Source organism: Chelonoidis abingdonii, chromosome 22 (genome assembly GCF_003597395.2).
Source record: "Chelonoidis abingdonii isolate Lonesome George chromosome 22, CheloAbing_2.0, whole genome shotgun sequence".
Classification (NCBI taxonomy): domain Eukaryota; kingdom Metazoa; phylum Chordata; order Testudines; family Testudinidae; genus Chelonoidis; species Chelonoidis abingdonii.
In genome coordinates, this window is record NC_133790.1 from 24918974 (window position 1) to 24937248 (window position 18275).

Consider the following 18275-nt stretch of genomic DNA (forward strand, 5'->3'; position numbering starts at 1 on the left):
TACAAATAGACTTCTCCTGCTCTCAAAATTTGCTTCCACCTTTTGCTTTCACGGTGATAACTGAAAGCTCAACTTTGCCAATTGAAACTTGGCCTATAGATAGTTCTCAGCGAGGAGTATGGTGGTGGTCAAGCTAGGGGGAAATGGGTTGGAAACTAAAAGGTTATGTCTGCACTGGACCTGGAAGGTATCGTTTCCAGCTTGTGTTGAGATCTGTCAGAGCTAATAGACAACAGTCCATGTCTTTGGTCAGCGCATGCCAAGGGACGTGCACTGAGAAGCCGAGCTGTAAAATAATGCCTGTGCGTGTCTCCGGATGGGAGAGCTTTGACAGGGATTTTTTTAAAAAAATGTGCTGCGTATGCTCTGTACGAAGCTTTTAGCCACGTGGAACTTTCTCTGGGTATGTCTGCACTGGAGCTGGAAGGTGTAAGTTTCCAGCTCAGGTAGACATTCTCAGTCTAGCTCAGATTGAGCAGCATACTAAAAATGGAAGTATAACAGCGGGACGGGCTAGCCACCGCAAATGCGATCCTGTCCAATAGCCTAGGAATGTACTCAGGCATCTGGCCCGCCCTTGCTGTGGCTACACATCTATTTTTAGCATGCTGGCTCTATTACAGCTAGCACGAATGGGTCTATTCAAGCTGGAAATTATACCTTCCAGCTCTGGTGCAGACATACCCAGAGAAAGTTCTAAACTTTTGAAAGCTTAATACTGAGCACATGCAGCAAACATTTTTTTAAAATCCCTCTCAGTGCTCTCTCATCCAAACAGATGCAAACACACATTTACAGCTATACTTTTTAGTGCATGTTCCTTGCCATGAGCCGGCCAAAGATATTGACTGCTTCCTGTTAGCTCTGCCAGGATACAGCACTTCCAGCAGGACACCAAGCACTAATGGCCGACTGGTGCCTATCTCCTTACGTGTGTGTATACGGAGCACTTGCATATGCAGATCTCAAGGGAAACAAACTTTAAAAAACAGGTTGAGAGATGCAGTTCGGAGCACCTGTGTGTTTACCCCAGATTCCCATGCATTACTTGCTAGAACTGCTCTGCAATTTTTTGACAAAAAACATTTTTGGTTGAAAAATGCTGGTTCGTCAAAATGAAAACAATGGGGGGCGGAATTGGTGAGTTTCAATAAAATTCCTGTGCAAATCAGTTTCCAAATTATCAGTAGGTCCCAGTCTGACCTTTTTTTTAAACAAAGAAGTCCCATTGTTATGTTTAAATGACTTTTTCTTAAGAAATGTATGCTAACTTACAGATTTTTTTCTTGTTTTTTTTTTTTTTTAGGTTGAAATTGAAAGGAAATGTTTTGATTGACCTGATCTGAATTTTTGGTTTGTGAAAATGTTTGATTTTTGGCTTTTTGTCCCAATTTGGGATGGAAAAATTTCTCAAAATCTCAACTTCTCAGATGGTGGGAAAACTGTTTCCTGCCCACCTGTGCCCCTGGCACCCTTCACAGTTAAAGACACACATGTGTGGTACATGCAGACTTCCAGAGGTGGTTGTGGTTGGAGAGCTTGGCTTTTTCTTTTTAAAATAAATCAATTAAACTAACTCTGGGAACCAAAATGCAAAAACTGCATTTGTGCATCGCAGAGGCTGCTCAAGACAATCTGCCTCCCTAGGCAATACCTCAGTGTGCCACCCCTTCCTAGAATAGAATCATAGAATATCAGGGTTGGAAGGGACCTCAGGAGGTCATCTAGTCCAACTCCCTGCTCAAAGCAGGACCAATCCCCAACTAGATCATCCCAGCCAGGCCTTTGTCAAGCCTGACCTTAAAAACCTCTAAGGAAGGAGATTCCACCACCTCCCTAGGTAACCCATTCCAGTGCTTCACCACCCTCCTAGTGAAAAAGTTTTTCCTAATATCCAACCTAAACCTCCCCCACTGCAACTTGAGACCGTTACTCCTTGTTCTGTCACCTGGTACCACTGAGAACAATTTAGATCCATCCTCTCTGGAACACCCTTTCAGGTAGTTGAAAGCAGTTATCAACCCCCAACCCCCCCATTCTTCTCTTCTGCAGAGTAAACAATCCCAGTTCCCTCAGCCTCTCCTCATAAGTCAGATTTGCTGAACCAGGAGGGATGATGAGTGTCTGGGGTGGGGGCATGACAAGCCCTCTGATGGTTCTATGGTTATGGTAGAAGGGGTAGGGGAGTGGGAGGTTGCAGTGCCACTAACTCAGGTTTGGCCCTGCTGTTATGACAGAGGGGTGGCCAGGCCAAATCTATGTGAGCATGTTGCGATCTGGCACACCAAGTTGCAGTCCGCTCAGGTTTGGCCCAGCTGCCTAGTTTGCCTATAGCTACAGCAGCCTCTGGTGCAATGTGGAAGTTGCATAGTTAAAATCACAAAAAGTCAGGAAATGCTAAGGTTGTTTCCTCTCCCTGTCCTGCCTGGGCTGCAGTGCACCTGTGTGGTATCTCTAGCCTGGTTTACTTTGTAGAACTTACACCTGTTGCAACACTCAAATGCATGTCAAAGAGTAACATCTAGACTCTGCAGTGTAGCCCACGTCACAATAGGATCTTCACTTTTCTCTTCCGGTTCTGTATTTTCACTTGTGCCCTCTTAACGTTTTAATACGTAGTTTGGGTTTATTTAGGCCCAGATTCAGCAATGCATTTAAGCACATTCTGATCTTGAAGTACCTTCTTAAGCCTTATTGAAGTCAATGGGATTTAAGCAAGTGCTTACAGTTAAGCACTTCTGTTTTCCAGAAGCTGGAAATGGACGACAGGGGATTGATCACTTGATGATTCCCTGTTCTGTTCACTCCCTCTGAAGCACCTGGCATTGGCCACTGCTGGGGAGACGTGTCTGCAGATGGTCAACACCAGCAAAATGTCTAGCGGCTTGCAATCAGATTACTTTGATGGGCCGCAGGTTGCCCACCACTGATCCGGACTAATTAGTAGCTGTGTCACCCCTACCCTCTCACCTGGGGTGCCCTTTACAATGTCTTGCTCCTGTAGACTCCAGTGTGGACTGCTCACAAACAGCCTTCTGTGTGCAAATCACTCCCAGCTATGTATGTGTGCGTGCTGCAGCCAGCCACCCCTTGGCTCTTACCAGCTTTGGTTATACTGCAGGGTGACCTCAACACACTCCCAGCCTTAGATTTCCCCCCAGACATGTATTTCCTGTAGTGCCCAGCCCACTTCTGGACAATAAATGTTTATATAAAGTCCGTCATTTCATCAATAGAAATGACACACACACATTTTGTTACCCCAAACGGAGTTTCCCAGAAACTTCAGTTTAAACAAACCAGATTAGATAAAACAATAAAACAAGTTTATTAACCACGAAGAGAGAGATTTTCAGTGAGCACAAGTAGGGAGGCATAAAAGTCAGAAATGGTTACAAGAAAAATAAAGATAAAACACCCTTGATGCCTAACTTAACAAACTATTTCAAACTCAAAGCAAAGTTTTCTGGCCACATGCTTTCAGCAGTCTTTCTGACTGAACTTTATAGGTCAGGACCCCTTCTCCATTTAAATGGCTGCTTCCTTTGTCCCTTCTGGTGCAGTGAATCGATAGGCAGAGATGGAGAAAGGAGGGTCCTTTTTATAGTATCAGTTCCCCTCTTGGAAAACATTCCCAGATGAGATTCAGGGGACTGAGTCTATAGGGAAGGATGTTCCCTGCTGTTTTGTTCTCACCTGTTTGAGCAGCCTTGTGTTTCCCTTCCTGCTCAATGACTCTGTTTATTGCTTAAACTCAGTTTGGAACATGTGTTAAGAACATCATACAGCAAAATCTTATAACTTCACATACAATGTTGCCACACACATTTTATTAGGACAATAATGATCAGCAAATTATGAGTTTTCAAATCATACATCCCAAGGCATACTTTGTTCAAAGATTATTACAGTAGTATGTAGCACATGGATACAGGGTACATTCTGTCACAGTGCCCTAAATGCCCAGGCCTGATTTCCAGAGGCTGCCCATCCACAGCTCCCATTGCAAGTGAGGGGCCTCCCCCATCCTTAAATTATAGCTGCCTCTGTCCATGTGTCCTTGGTGTACAGGTCAAACTGTGTAGTGGTCACCCACTGCAGCAGGACACCATGCTGTATGACCAAACCTTTCAAGCTTGGCATGTTGTTCAGTGCAGCCTTTGCTGTACCTCTGCATTGCACTGAGGCTTTACTCTCCAAGCCAGCCTAGAAAAGGCTCGGCGTAGCCTGGACCGAGGGAGGAGAGGTGACTTGGAGTAAGACCAGACAGGGATCCCTGACTATACTGTATCAGTCACAGTAATTGAACGACTCTATCCTTTTAGTCGCCTTACTTGATTGAAGATCCTTTAAGCTTATTGGATTATTGGGTGCAAGGGTTCCTTTTGTAATGTGATCCTAGCTAACCTCGGGTTAATTTGTTTAGAAAGCTGAGCCAGCAGGGGGAGCTGACTTTTCATATACACAGGAAGCCTGAGACAATTAATGTAGTACTTAGCGAAGGATGCGCTTATCATTACCAATGCAAAGGCTGACAGGAGCGGGGCTGATGCAATCTGGTGTGGGATCTGGGATGACAGATGTATGGGAGAGGTAGAGAATTGGGGCTGGATGGTAAAGATGCTGTTTGCTAGCTCAGGGCTTGTTCCAACTTTAGAGAACTATCCTAGGCAATACGTTGGATAAATTCCTTCCTCCTAAACTGCACCCACTGTCTGAGCAAAAGTAAACAAATCACGAAGAGCCAAGTCCTCCCCTCAGATACACACACGCACAACTCCCAGTTTGAGGGTGCGTCTGAGAGGGGAGTTTGGCCCCCCCAGTGCAGGTTCCTGTCCTTGGGTTTGGGAAGGATCTGAAATAACATGTCCCCTGTGTGTAAAACAATAATGCTCTGGCTGAACAGGGGTCCTCTGAAGTTTTATATACGCAGCATCAGTGCTTTTCCTACAGGAAACTTTTAGCCAAAACCAAGGCTATAAATAACAGCACTTTGCAAAGCCACCTCTTCCTTTCATTGAGAACGGCTGCCTCTTTCATAAACACAGGGGTGGCACAAAGGAACAGGGAGAGAATGACCCTTGCGCAGGCACACTCAGTGACTAAGCACTGACTTACCATAGGATGTCTGCTGTTGTCAACACACTATAAAATCACTGCTGTGCACCCCAGGCCAGCTGTGACCAAGCCCAATTTCAAAGTCTTTCACCCAAACGTCACCCTTTTTTGGGTACAGAACAAAACTCTGAGTCTGGACATCTTGCCCAGCAGCTGAGTCAGAGAGGGCATCTGCCTTCAGAGTGCTTCAGTATAATCCTTACAGGTCCCAATCCCTGGGTCCTGACATGGATTTTGCTGACTTCAGTTCACGTTTGGCTGAAAATATCCCTGGGGGATTTGGTCTATAATGAACAGTCATAGGTGGTGATGGTTTGCTTAAGGTAACGAACTTCTACTGCAGGAGTAGGCAACCTATGGCACGTGTGGCAAAGGCAGCACGCGAGCTGATTTCCAGTGGCACTCACACTGCCAGGGTTGTGGCCACCGGTCCAAGGGGCTCTGCATTTTAATTTAATTTTAAATGAAGTTTCTTAAACGTTTTAAAAACCTTATTTACTTTACATACAACAGTAGTTTAGTTATATATTATAGACTTAAAGAAAGAGACCTTCTACAAACGTTAAAATGTATTACTGGCACGCGGAACTTTAAATTAGAGTGAATAAATGAAGACTCGACACAGCACTTCTGAAAGGTTGCCGACCCCTGTTTTACTGCATCGGCCATTTGGAAGCTGATTGTCACTATAAGCGTGTGTGTGCCTGAGCTTGCATGCATGCAGCTCCTAGCACAGTGATCTTGGTTGGGAGCCACTCAGTGCTACTGCAACAAAAGCAAATTAATTTCTTTTCTTACCCTTAGTTTTTTGGCAGGGTGATAGTAACGGTCATTCAAAAACCAGCTGGCGTAGAATGTTACTACGTGTGTTAGGATGTGCAGGCCCCTCTTTGGGCCTGTAATTCCAATAATAATCGCCATGTTCAGCTAAAATACTTTGCACTTCCATGGTGTCTTTCATCAGAGGCTCTTGGAGTGCTTAGCACTTGTTGGTGAAGTAAGCTTGTGTAGGTTAGGAGAGTGTCTGTTCTACAGATGGGGAAACTGAGGTATGGAAAGCAGATGTGTCTTGTCCAAGGTCCAATAACATGGCACAGGTAGAAACCGGGATAGAACCCAAGTGTCCTGACTCTGTCCTCTGCTCTAAACAGTAGACCACAAAAGAGCTCATGCTTTGGTAGGAACCTGTTGTATACCTGGTGTGGGGTGGCAGAGGAGAGACTATTTAATGGAGAAGAAACTGGGTTCTCCTTCCTTAAGCCTGTTTATGGATTCTTAAAGTGTCAGGTCTCTTTATGACTGGGCATTTCCCATGGCACCAGCCATCTCCTGCCACTTGGGCTCTGTGGCTTGGTCTACGCATAAAAGTTGTATTGACATAGCTACATTGGTGAGGGGTGTGAAAACGCCACGGTCCTGATTGACATAGCTACCATCCTCAGGAAGGGAAGTTCCTACACAGACAGAAAAACTCCTTAGAACATAACAAGAGCAGCCATACTGCCTCAGACCAATGGTCCATGGAGCCCAGTATCTTGTATCCAGCAGTGGCCAGAATCTGAGCTTCAGAAGGAGTGCACAGAACAGGGAAGTTGGAGTGATCCACTCCCTCTTCCACTCCTGGATTCTGGCAGTCAGAGGTTTGCATTGCCCTGAGCATGGTGTTGCATCTCTGACCATCTTGGCTAATAGCTATTGATGGGTTTAACCTCTATGAATTTATTTAGTTAGTTATTATTTTGAACCCAGCTGTACTTTCAGCCATCACACCTTCCCACGACAATGAGTTCCACAGGTTAATTGTGTGTTGTGTGAAAAAAGTCCTTCCTCTAGTTTGTATTACTCCTGCTGCCTATGAATTTAATCGGGTGACTCCTGGAGTTTGTATTGTGGGAAATTGTGTTCTGTCAGTGTAAGCTGAGTCTACGCTCGGGGGCTATGCCAGCATGGCTATTCTGACATAGCTATGCCAGCACAAGCTCGTTAGTGTAGACATTGCCTGAAAGCAGAGTTCAGAGTATGGGTTCTTCCAGACACGACATTTATAACATAACCTAGCATCACAGCCCAGATGTCTTCCTAGCAGAACTTGGTCATTGGCTGGCTTTGACCATCTCAAACAGGCTCACTGCAGGGAAGTTCTGATCTCCCTTCCCCCACTTCTTTACATCACTGTTGCTAATTATAATTTTCCACCACGTAGGTGTCAATAGGAGACAAAGCTAAACCAAGCCTCTACATGCCTCCTACGCTGCTATGATCTCTAGACCATGAGAAATCATTTCTAATTATTTCTAGATTAATCTTGGGGTGCAGGTAGAAAACATGAATTAATGATTCAGACAGGGATGGTGGTGGTGGAGATGGAAAGCTTTGAATTACCTTCCAGCTCCCCAAATCGAAAAGAAAATGAATACAGTATTCCTCATCCTCAGCAGAGGATTGCAAGAAAGTGAACACAATTTGTTATGCTGTTGTTTTTTTCTGCATAATAAATTAATCAGGATGTTGAAATTGGAACCAGCTTAGCAAATAGGCATAAAATGATAACAGAGTGGCTCTTTTTTGGCAGCATCCAGCCAAGGATCTCAATACACTTTGTAAACATTAGTTGATGCTCACAGCACCCCTGCGAATTCCTGGCTTATCCTAGTCATCCCCATTTTACAGATTGGGAAACTGAGGCAGGGAGCCTCCAAGTAACAAGCCTAAGGTCAGACAGTGAGTCCTGTGCAGCACAGGGAATAGTCATTCCCTCGCATGCCTGGATGTCTTGTGACTACCAAAGACAGAATGGCTCCTGGAGCTTTTCCTGGAGCAAGGCAGTTCCTCACTGCCCTTACACGGGCAATGGCCAGTGGTCATGACTGAGCAGATAGTAACTAGTGAAGCTGCACCTCTGCATGGCTGCACATGGCCCTAGCTGCAGGCTTACTGGTGCACTGTGTGGGAAGAACAGTTCCATTCCCTATGTCCCCTAGGGCAGAGCTCTGCTGGGGGTTCATGCTCCCGCTGATTAGAGCTTTAGGGTGCAGGAGTGGGCTGTGGATGGCTGAGTGGATCCGGGCTACCTGAAATCTTAGTTTCACCCTGCTCATGCTTACACTCGAGCATCACGGCCCTACGCACCCTGCTGTGTGCTGTCCGGGGAATGTGTGCAGGGCAGGAGCCAAGGCCTAGGGGTGAAATGATGTCATGTGGATTTCTCTCACAGCTGAAATTCTGTTTTGCAAGCAGAAGGGTGATTCAAATGTGTGTGCCCCCACTCCTCCTGGATCCCTCTCTTGGACTGGCCCAGCTGCCTGGAAGTGAAGGAGCACTCATGTCTGAAATCCCTTCCCCTCTCTTTGCATTTGGTCCATTTAGAGATGGTAGTGGAAGCCATCCGTAACCATGCTGCATGCTGGCATGAGCTGGTGTTGTCCCCTCAGGGATTATGCTATTCCAGTTGTTTGTGTCTCCCTTCCAGTTCCTTCTCTCTCCTTTCTTGCAGGGAATGGGGTACCTGCACGCGAAGGGGATCCTTCACAAAGACCTCAAGTCTAAAAACATTTTCTATGACAACGGGAAGGTGGTGATCACAGACTTCGGGCTCTTCAGAATATCGGGAGTTCTGCAAGCAGGCAGGTAGGCTGTAGCTGCAGCCGGTGGGGTCCTGGAAATGCTCCTGTGGGTGTTAGTCCTCCACACCGTCATTTGTCTCTAGCATCTTCCAACCCATCTTCTGTGCCAAAGAGTAACCTTCCTTTCTCTGCTAATACCGTCCTTCTCTCGTGCCCCACCCCCGACTATCCCTTATGGGATAGGCCCAAGGAGGGGCCACAATCCACACAGGAGTCAGCCATGGAGAAGTGGGTTTGGGGCGCTGTAGACTTGCTTTGGCCTGGGGGAGCGAGGGGCTGGTTCAGAGAGTTACCCTCCTCTTCCTTGTGTCCCTTTCCCCCTGCAGGGGCACGGTTTGGTTTCTGGGAACCAGAGTTCAGCGTGTTGCCAGCTTACCAAGAATGGCCTTTTGAGTCAGTACCTCCAGCCTGTTAACACAAGAGTGGTGGAGGGAAGGGCAAGGCAAACCACTCCCTGGATGGAATGATGCAGTGGCAGCTTAAAACTCCCAGCGCTCCCAGTCATCCTACAGAGGGGATGATTTTGACCCAGAATTTTTCCTGGGGCAGAAGCCATTGTGACTCGCTCTCACCTGCTTTCTCTTTCGGCATTGATGTACCAACGGGAGGAGAGGGCTTCTTCATCCTCGAGTCTAGGCTGAGCTGGCTGTTGCTGTTGCATTGAGATAGTTAGCAAAATCTTGCTTTCATGAGCACCGTGTGATGGATTTGTAGTTAACCCCCAAAGCAGGTGGGCGCACACTCAAAATTCAAGTCTAGATACCAATTCAGATCGCAGCCCAGAGCTCATAGGTTTGTGGACTGAACATGGGCCCAGTTTTGAGCAAACAGTCCAGTTTATAGTTTCAGTTCAGAACTGTGTGAAATGGGATTCCCTGTGATTTTGGTGCTGTGCCGGAGGGCATTTCATAGGGACATCGTGTCACCTGTTGATGTGATGATAACACTTAGCATCTTTAAAGCCTGTTAATCAACGAATTCTCACAACTAGAACTGGGGGACATTCTTTGGACAAATAATTTAGTTGCTGAGAAATGCAGTTTTCGGTCAAATTTGCTGAATAATTTTGACCAGGCCTAGATTCACAAGGGACTTTGGCTTGTCACCATTCACAAGACGAGAGGTGGTGGTGGTGGTGGTGTCCCCCCCACCCTTCCCCTTATAACTTGAGCCCAGTGACACTCACCTGGAAGGTGGACACCTGGGTTCACGTCCCTGCTCTCCCAAGTGAGTGTCCTACACACTGAGCTGAAGGTTATTCGGGTACCAACACCTCCTCCTCCTTTGCTTTCATGAAAAAGGTTAAAAATGCTAAAGGTTTTGTTCAACTCAAAACTACATTTTTCCAAATTTTTGATTCAACAAAAATTCCCCAAAAATCTCATTTTCACCCCAAAAGAACCTTCATTTAAAAAAAAAATGCCAGTGAACCAAAAATCAATCATTTGCACAGTCCCCTTGTTGAGGAAGTCGTATCCTCCCCATTTCGCATGTGGGCTATTGAGGCAGAGAAGCTATGATATGTTGATGGCCATACAATGAGTCAGGGGGGGAGCTGGGATTGGGGAACATTCTCACTCTCAATCCTCAGCTCAGTTCCACTAGCCTGCGGTTGGTATCCTGCCTCACCCAGCCAAGAATCCATATGCTGCAGTGATTTACCTGTTCTGTCCCACAGCTTCGGTTCCTATATGGAATCAAGTGATCAGACTCCTCCCTGATGTTCCTTTCTTAGCCAGAGCCTCGGGAAATGTGGTGCTAATTCTGGAGCAGGAATATTTTTGCGTGCTGTCTGAGGCTGCACTGGGGACATTTCAGTCTGGATCAGCCACGTCACAGAACTGAGGCTGTGCGTCTCTGGGTTTGGAATGATTTCAGACTGGCGCCAGGAAAAGGGTTTTGTCTCCTTGCTTTGGCAGTTGGATTCCTTTGCTGGTTTTAAGACTGGGAACCATGAGTTATAGTAGAGTAACTGGAATTTTGGGCCAGAATGTTGGTGGGGGAGGATCCCTCGGTGCCTTCAGTGTTACCTTCAGAAGAGGACACCTCATGGACAGGTGTTCATCCATTATAGCTCCCAGAGGTTCTCTGCACTCTTCCCCTTAGCATTGTGTTGTCCAGAGAAGTGGCTTCAGCTATTTTATTTGTGAACCTGATGTGCTGCTGCTGCAGTCTGTCCCTGCAGATGATCTCTTCTCTGATGAGAAGCACCAGTCCAAACAGGACTGCAGTGCTGCTGCAGCAGCTGGTTCCCTTTGCCTGGGCCAGAAGAGCATAGAACAAAGCCACTTCCAAATTCTTCCTCCCCTGATCTCTTGGTCTTCCATCGAGATCAGCTCTAGGCCAGTCTATGCTGCCATCAGTTAAGATAAGAACAGCTGAAGGCAAACTCCACTTCAGGTGCCTCCTAATTTAGATTTAATTTGTTGTATTTTTAAAAAATTCTTCCTCTATTTAGAAAAACCCCAAAGAAACCCCCTCAGTATTGTAGAGATTTGTTGCGGTTAATCATTGCTTTATTGCAAAGCCACCTGTGAGATAAACGGCAGATTTTAAGTAGTTTTTAATTATAGTGAGTCAAAGTCAGAGGATTGAAGAAAGAGATAATGGGCCACCTATTTCTATCCCCCACCCGTCTTGCCAGCGTATCCAGTGTCCAGTTAAGTGCTTAACTGTGCGATGAGCGTTTTTCTTACCCCCTGCATGATTAGATCATTGCCAGTTTTTAGCCCAAACATTTCCCAAAGCTTTAAAAGTCCTAGGAGTACCGCTGTTTTGGCACTTTCCACACGGTATCGGCAAATGTGATACACTGGCCAGTGGTGTTTCATGTCCCCCTTTAGTGGCTGCACCACTAGAAGGTAACAACTTACTACAGCTACCTGCTAATGAGCTTGCTCGTTAGGCTGAAGTGGTGGTTATCTATGTCCTCAGACCAAGGATTCCAAGTTCAAATCCTACTGTGATTACAAGGGGTGGTTACAGACTTGATCCTCCACACATTGGCTTGTTCTGATTGATGTTTTGTCTTATTCTTTTTAGATAGTTCCTGACCCCAATGCAGTCCATCCCTTAGACCTTCACACTAGGTGTTCTTCCATCCCTTGCCTGGGAGGCTGATGCCTTGGAACACTGGGTATGTTAAAATAGTGCCCAGAGTTAGGGTGACAACCAGTGTGTACACCTCCTCCTGGGATCTGGAGGTACCGCACACAAACACAAACTGAGGATGTAAAAAGCAACAGAGAATCCTGTGGCACCTTTAAGACTAACTGAGGATGTTTGACCTTGCTGGCGGTGACCGGACAACAGGTGAAAGAAGTTAATATTGCACTGATAGATGAATCCAGGACCATATACACAGTGTCTTCCCAAGTGACAGGTTTCAGAGTAGCAGCCGTGTTAGCCTGTATCCGCAAAAAAACCAGGAGTACTTGTGTACTCCTGTTCTTTCTTCCCAAAGCACTTCATAAGCTGTACCCGTCTGTCAAGGCAGGGTTACAGCTAAGCAATAAGAAGGGATGGAGGGATATTTCAGCCAGGACAACAGAACAAAGCCGCTTTTCCTCACTGTGGGATTTTTAATGCCCATGCAGAGCAGAGACAAAGCCTTCACTTCTAAAGTCATCAGCTGAAAGACCTACACACAATATACTCAGTGCATCATCCTGGGAGAAGGAAAGGCTGAGGCAGCTCTCCCAAGATCCCAAGCACCCTGTTTTCATTAGGGCTGCGTGACTTCATACCAGAAGACTGGACAACGAAGCTTCTAAGGATGGCCAGATCTTCAGAGCAGATCCTATGGAGATGAAATACTTCTTCATTCCTCTGAGCCCCTCCCACAGAACAAGGGACTAATATCCAAAATGGTTTGAATTCCATGCCCTTTCTGAAAGTGCAGGGTGACAAACCTCTCTGCCTTCCAGGACTTACCTGGACATTTGCCCTCAAGATGTGACCACTTGTGCGTGCTCTGAGGTGGTACTAGAATAGCCTAACCTGCTCCTTGGGGCAAACGGCTTTGATCTCACAACCATGTCAATACTGTGCCCTGTGACTCAACGTGGGCGTATCTCAAGTGTCTGCGACGTGGCTTTGCAAACATCTGTGCCAGCACAGCCCACCCCCACTCCCTGCGTGACTCAGGCATGCCAGAGGGCTTCGGCACCTGGCGCTTGCTGCTGTTTGAATGCCCTATTGTGTTTGCCTTTAGCAGGCTCTGCTAATGCACCTATCAAAGCGCATCTTCTCGTTTATTTGTTGTTGTTGTTTTTCTTCTGCGGAGTAAATTGCAGGTTTCATTTGCCAAGGGTGGTGTTTTGACAGAGCTGAAAGGAGCAGGGAATGCTAATGAGTTGTGGTAGGAGAGGGTCCTTCCAGTTGGTGTTCAGTGACTGCATGAAAAGAGCCCTGCCTGACTTCTCTGTTCCTCACCCCGCAGTAGTTGTTTGCGTTTTGGTTGCACCAAAGGGCTCCAGGAAAGAATCAGGGGCCTGAGCAAACACTTGTTTAAAAGACAGTCTCTGTCCCAATGAGTTTACAGTCTAGGTTATTACAAGAGCACAGCAGGTGGACAATCAAACAGGACTGGAAATGGAGGATAAGCTCAGCTCTGTGGGGAGTGACAGTCATTTCCTATAAATTTGTACATTGCCTGGCACAGCTGGGCCCCAACTTGGTAGGTCTCCACACACTGCCACAATATAAATGTTAAATAAGAATAGCAGAGAGACAATGAGCTTTGTGCTACATAGCTGCATAAGATGGCTAGGTCCCTGCCCCAGAGGGCTTTCAGTATAGTTCAGGCACCAGGTCTCTCCTCGTGTGCACCACTAACATGCAGCCCATAGATTGGTTCTGAATTAATTCTCTATTGTCAAAGGTATGAAAAACATCCAATTACATAGATCTATAGTTATCAGACTCTGCAGTTTTCTAAACTGGAAAGGGGTGTGATGACCTGATTTCACTTTGCATCATGACCTCAGCCGGATTCATCCTACACGTGTGCAGCAGCCTTTTCTGTCTTCCTGAGAGAATTTTTCCACTCACTGCAGTGTCCCTCAACTTTAATAACAACAATACAGGCCCTGCTTTGTGGGTGGCCTTGGAGGTTTGCTGTGGTCCTAATGCAGTTCCCTGAGCTGGGAAAGGAGCAGAGACCAGATGCTACCAGTGAATTTTTTTTAAATTGCAGTTTTGTTAGGGATTCTATTGGCAGATCAGTATGCTCTGCCCACCAGTTCTAGGGTGGCTTCTAACATTCCATTCCTTTCCCAACACGTTTGAGAAAATTTTCTAGGAATTCTCAAGAGGAAGCAGGTTTGCACCTCTAATGTTGCCATGTGATGGGGCATTCACCTCCTGGGCACTTCCTCTTGGCTGGTTGTGGTGCTGCAATCTCCCCCCGATCCCCCTCCCACTCCTGGTGCCCTTTGTAGGTTGTTGACCTTGCTTGGTAGGGTCTTCAGTGGCTCAGCCCTCCAGCCAAGTCACACAGTCAAATGATGTATTCAGGTCCAAAATAACACAAAACAAAAGTTTTCCAGTCCCACTACTCCTGGTCCCAGCTCAGGAACCCTTTAAACAGCAGCTGCATACTGCTGTCTCCAGTTCACTGCTGCTGTTCGCTGGGCTTTTTCCCACGTAGCTCCTTTCTCTTCACCCTTCTCTCAGGGCTGAAGTTCTCAGATCCTCTTCCTCCTCGCTGAATGCCAGTGCCACCAGAATCCATCTTCTGGTTCTCGCTTGAGCTCCTGTGGCCAGCAAGGGGCATCAAGTCTGGCTCCTCTGGCCCCAGCCAGAAACTAACCTGCTCAGGCCCTGCAGCTCCTTTTATCTGAGCCTGCTAGGCTTGGATTGGCTGCTTTGAAGCAGCCTCTCTAGGCAGCCTGGAAGACCCACCTTCACTGCTCCTTTCCTGGGGTGGGGTGTGATAAGTCTGTGGGGCCTCCAGCAGGGCACCTTGAAGAACCAGGTACTACCTGTCACATGCAGGCATCAGTATTTGCTGTATAATTTCCCTTTTACAGAGTCATAATGAACCAAATGAAGCCCCTCAGCTTACAAAGGGTCCACCAAGGAAGAAGGGTCTGTCCGTACAGAGACCATTGCAGGCTGGGCACCCAAGTCTGCTGACACAATAAATTGACTTTTCAATGGATTCCATCACATGTTGGTGTATACAGGAGTGAGGTAGCTGATGGCCTGGCCAAAACTGGAAGATTGGAAACTCAGGTTGGAATGACAGGGGTTGAGTATATTAACGCCCTCTCAAGGGAAATATTAGCTGAAATTAATGGTCAAAAGATGAAAGATCCTCTGATTGATACCAAAACATCTAGGAAAATAATATCTGGTTATGAGTTTGCAGATAGGTCACATTGCTGGAATGAAAATCAATAGAGATGGGACCAAACTATATCCACTTTGCAAGACATGTCAGGAGCAGGCTCTAATGCCTGCTCAGGCTTTTGAATTCAATATTGTAAGGAGAGTGATGTGTTTTGGATTGAACACCTTGAATTGATCCCTCACAAAGGAGCCTGGACAAATTGCCGAATTCATTCTCAAACTTCACGGCCTGATCTGATGATTGCGGGACAGGACAACAACAACAACAACACCTGATGAACTGGCACAGACCATGCACAAAGTGCATGTGAAAATCATTGAGGTTTTGCCTTCACTAAGGAAAAAAAATGTGTTCTTTCTCACCTCAGGGTAACTGACGCAAGGTAAAATCCTAGTGAAGACAAGGCAATTTGTAGTTTTCATATGTGTTACTGCAGGATGAAGTAAGGACTATGGGGGAGCTTAGGGTTTATCTAGATGTGCTAAAATGTGTGAAAACAACACACTGCCTGGTCTTCACAAGGATTTTACCCTATCCACCTGTTATCTACCTTGAGGAAAGAACGCACCTTTGTTCAGTGAAACTCACCCTGAGTTGGCAGGAGCATGAGGCATGATGCATTTACAATCTAGATGTATGCAAAAGTGCATATGCCTGTCTGATGAATAGACTTAATGTGATCATTAAAATCGGCACTGGAGAGACTTACTTAAAGACTTAGCTCAAGAGAGAGTTTTATTTGTTTTATTTTTCTTTAAACACTTGGTTGCACTCAGTAGAATTCTTCTGAGAGTAGGAGTGAGGGGAGTGGATTTTGCAAAATTTGGCAAGCTCTTCTCCTCTTTTAATGTAAAATTAATAAAACCTTGTGTTTAAATCACTAGATTTTTGCAAGGCTTTAAGTCAATAACACATGTTCATTTGAGTCTAGGAGGACAGTTTATTTACAAAGCCAGGAACAACTTATGTCAGGAAGCCCAAAACCACATCAAATTTGCCCAGTTTCGGCTTTCAATACAATCTCCGAGCCTAGCCAAGTTCAGTGGAAGGCTTGTAAACCCTGAAACCCCAGACTCAAAAGCACCTGGATATCAGGGAAGTTTGGAGATGGATCTATACCAGAACTTCCCAGCTGAATCCCGTCCTCGTGATGGGCCAACGTGAAATCCTGGCACCCCAGAGTATCGCTGAACTGGATGCCTTGAGTCCATTGGTACTTTCAGGCAGACCTCTGCTGATTCGTGGTTTTGTGTCAAAACTATGGGAATCTGCTGGATTCAGCTGAGCTTTGTTTGGAGTTTTTGGACTGCCAAGCAGAGGTGGGGACCGCACGGGTTACAACCAAAGGAATGGCTGAAACCTGGGAGCTGCTGCAATCTGAGCTGCAGAACCCATTTCAGAAGCCACTCCACTGTATTTGCGAGGCTTTGCTTTTCAGAGCCCTGTGTGCACACTCTATTACTTGTGCTTGTCTCTCTCCCCCTCACCGCCCATTAGAGAAGTGCTGTGAGCACAGACTTTAGTAGTGGGGGGAATCTTTGTGCCTTTTAATTGACCTTGATGCTTAGTAGCAACTTGTAATTAAGAGGTGCACATGAGGGCCAGCAAAGAATCTCAAAGCCCGCTGGTGGGAGTTGAAAGCTTCCCTTCTGTACCGGAGCGCTCTCACCTCTGACTCCTGAAGCATGGAGGCCTCTGAGCATTGCTGGTGCTACTGGTTGCCAAGGAGCACTCCCCACAGCCAAGACGAAGAGAAGCTGTCAGGTTTCTAGAGTGATGGCAGAGACTTACTAAGACTTGTGAGCTGCTTGTGCTGTTGTGAACTCTTAGTTACGTCCCTTCACGCAGTGCGTCGGGAGGGTTGTATTTCTAATTGACCTACCTCTTGGTTGTTTTTCTCACTACCTGCCTCAGAGCCTTTTGGGGGAAAACAGGGTGGAGAGTTTGCATCTGATTTTTGATCTTGCTCACGGCAATGTGAACTTGTTGATTTCAGCGGCGTTTCTTCCGTTGTCCATTGGTGTGATTGAGATCCAAATCAGACCGCGTGCTATCAACACGCACGTGCTGCCTCGGAACAATGGTACATTTTTGTGGTGAAGAGGAATTTTTAAAAACAAATGACTGGATTTGATCACGTCTCACAAACGGAGGCGGGCAGGTAATGACTGGGAAGAAATAGGAAAGGGAAAAAGCAAATCTTCCTAGGGGTGTGTGTGCTTGTGTATTTGTATGCATGCTGTGTATACACAGCCACGCAAAACTGTGTTACATTCTTAAGTAGGAAGAGGGAACATTTGCTTTGGGAGTTTATCGTTCTTGAGCCTCCCTCATGGCCTGGCCAGTAGAGGAAGAGGACATGGTTGGGTGGAAAAAGACAAAATAGAGTTGATCCCAAACTGAAAAGTTTCTATCAGGATCTGAATTGTTCCCAAGTTCGATGGGAGAGTGTTTGGTTTGGGCCCTTTGCAGAGACAAGCCTGGACTGTGAGGTTCAGAGAGAAGAGTGCCCAGAGCCTGCCTCTTCTCCCCTGACGACTGTAACCTAGGGATGAAGTGGGGGCAGGGAAAGGAGGAAATTTCCTTAAAACCAACCGGCCAACCATCTCGGAGGGCGACTGCATTTACAGCAAAAACCTGCCCTCATGTAACAAGCTTTCCCGTTTCCCTTGGTTGTGCCAAACATTCTCTGCTGTTAGGCAGCACACTCCAGACTTGGGAACGCTTCCCTGATATGATGTTTTTCTGCAGTTCCCTTCAGAGCAGGCTCGTATATTGGGGAGGCCCTTCATTTTCACTTGGGTTTAGTGTAGAGTTTTCTGGGGATTTATCTCTATTTATTACAAAATTTAAAAAATGGGTGAAAATCAATAAAAAATGAAACCGAAGGGCCTTGAGTGCCTGGTATTCATGGGGGGCAGTGGGCGGGAGGTGAGGGATGTCCAGGGGGGCAGTGGGTGAGGGGTGCCTGGTACTTGGGGGGGGCAGTGGGCAGAGAGGTGAGGGGTATTCAGGGGTGCAGTGGGTGAGGGGTGCAGTGAGCGAGGGGTGCCTAGTACTCATGGGGGGCAATGTGTAGAGAGATGAGGGGTGTTTAGGGGGGCAGTGGGGTGAGGAGTGCAGTGGGTGAGGGGTGCCTGGTACTCATGGGGGTCAGTGGGTAGAGAGGTGAGGGGTGT

At 46.6% G+C, this 18275-nt stretch overlaps 1 protein-coding gene across 2 annotated transcripts in view; it reads left to right on the plus strand.

Annotated features, from left to right (window-relative positions):
* Positions 1-18275, plus strand: part of KSR2 (kinase suppressor of ras 2) — a 281411-nt gene that overhangs the window by 244892 nt on the left and 18244 nt on the right. For both annotated transcript variants that reach the window (XM_032800013.2, XM_032800014.1), the window contains exon 17: positions 8612-8745. In XM_032800013.2, the coding sequence (XP_032655904.1) occupies positions 8612-8745 (134 nt within the window). The remainder of the gene's footprint in view (positions 1-8611; positions 8746-18275) is intronic.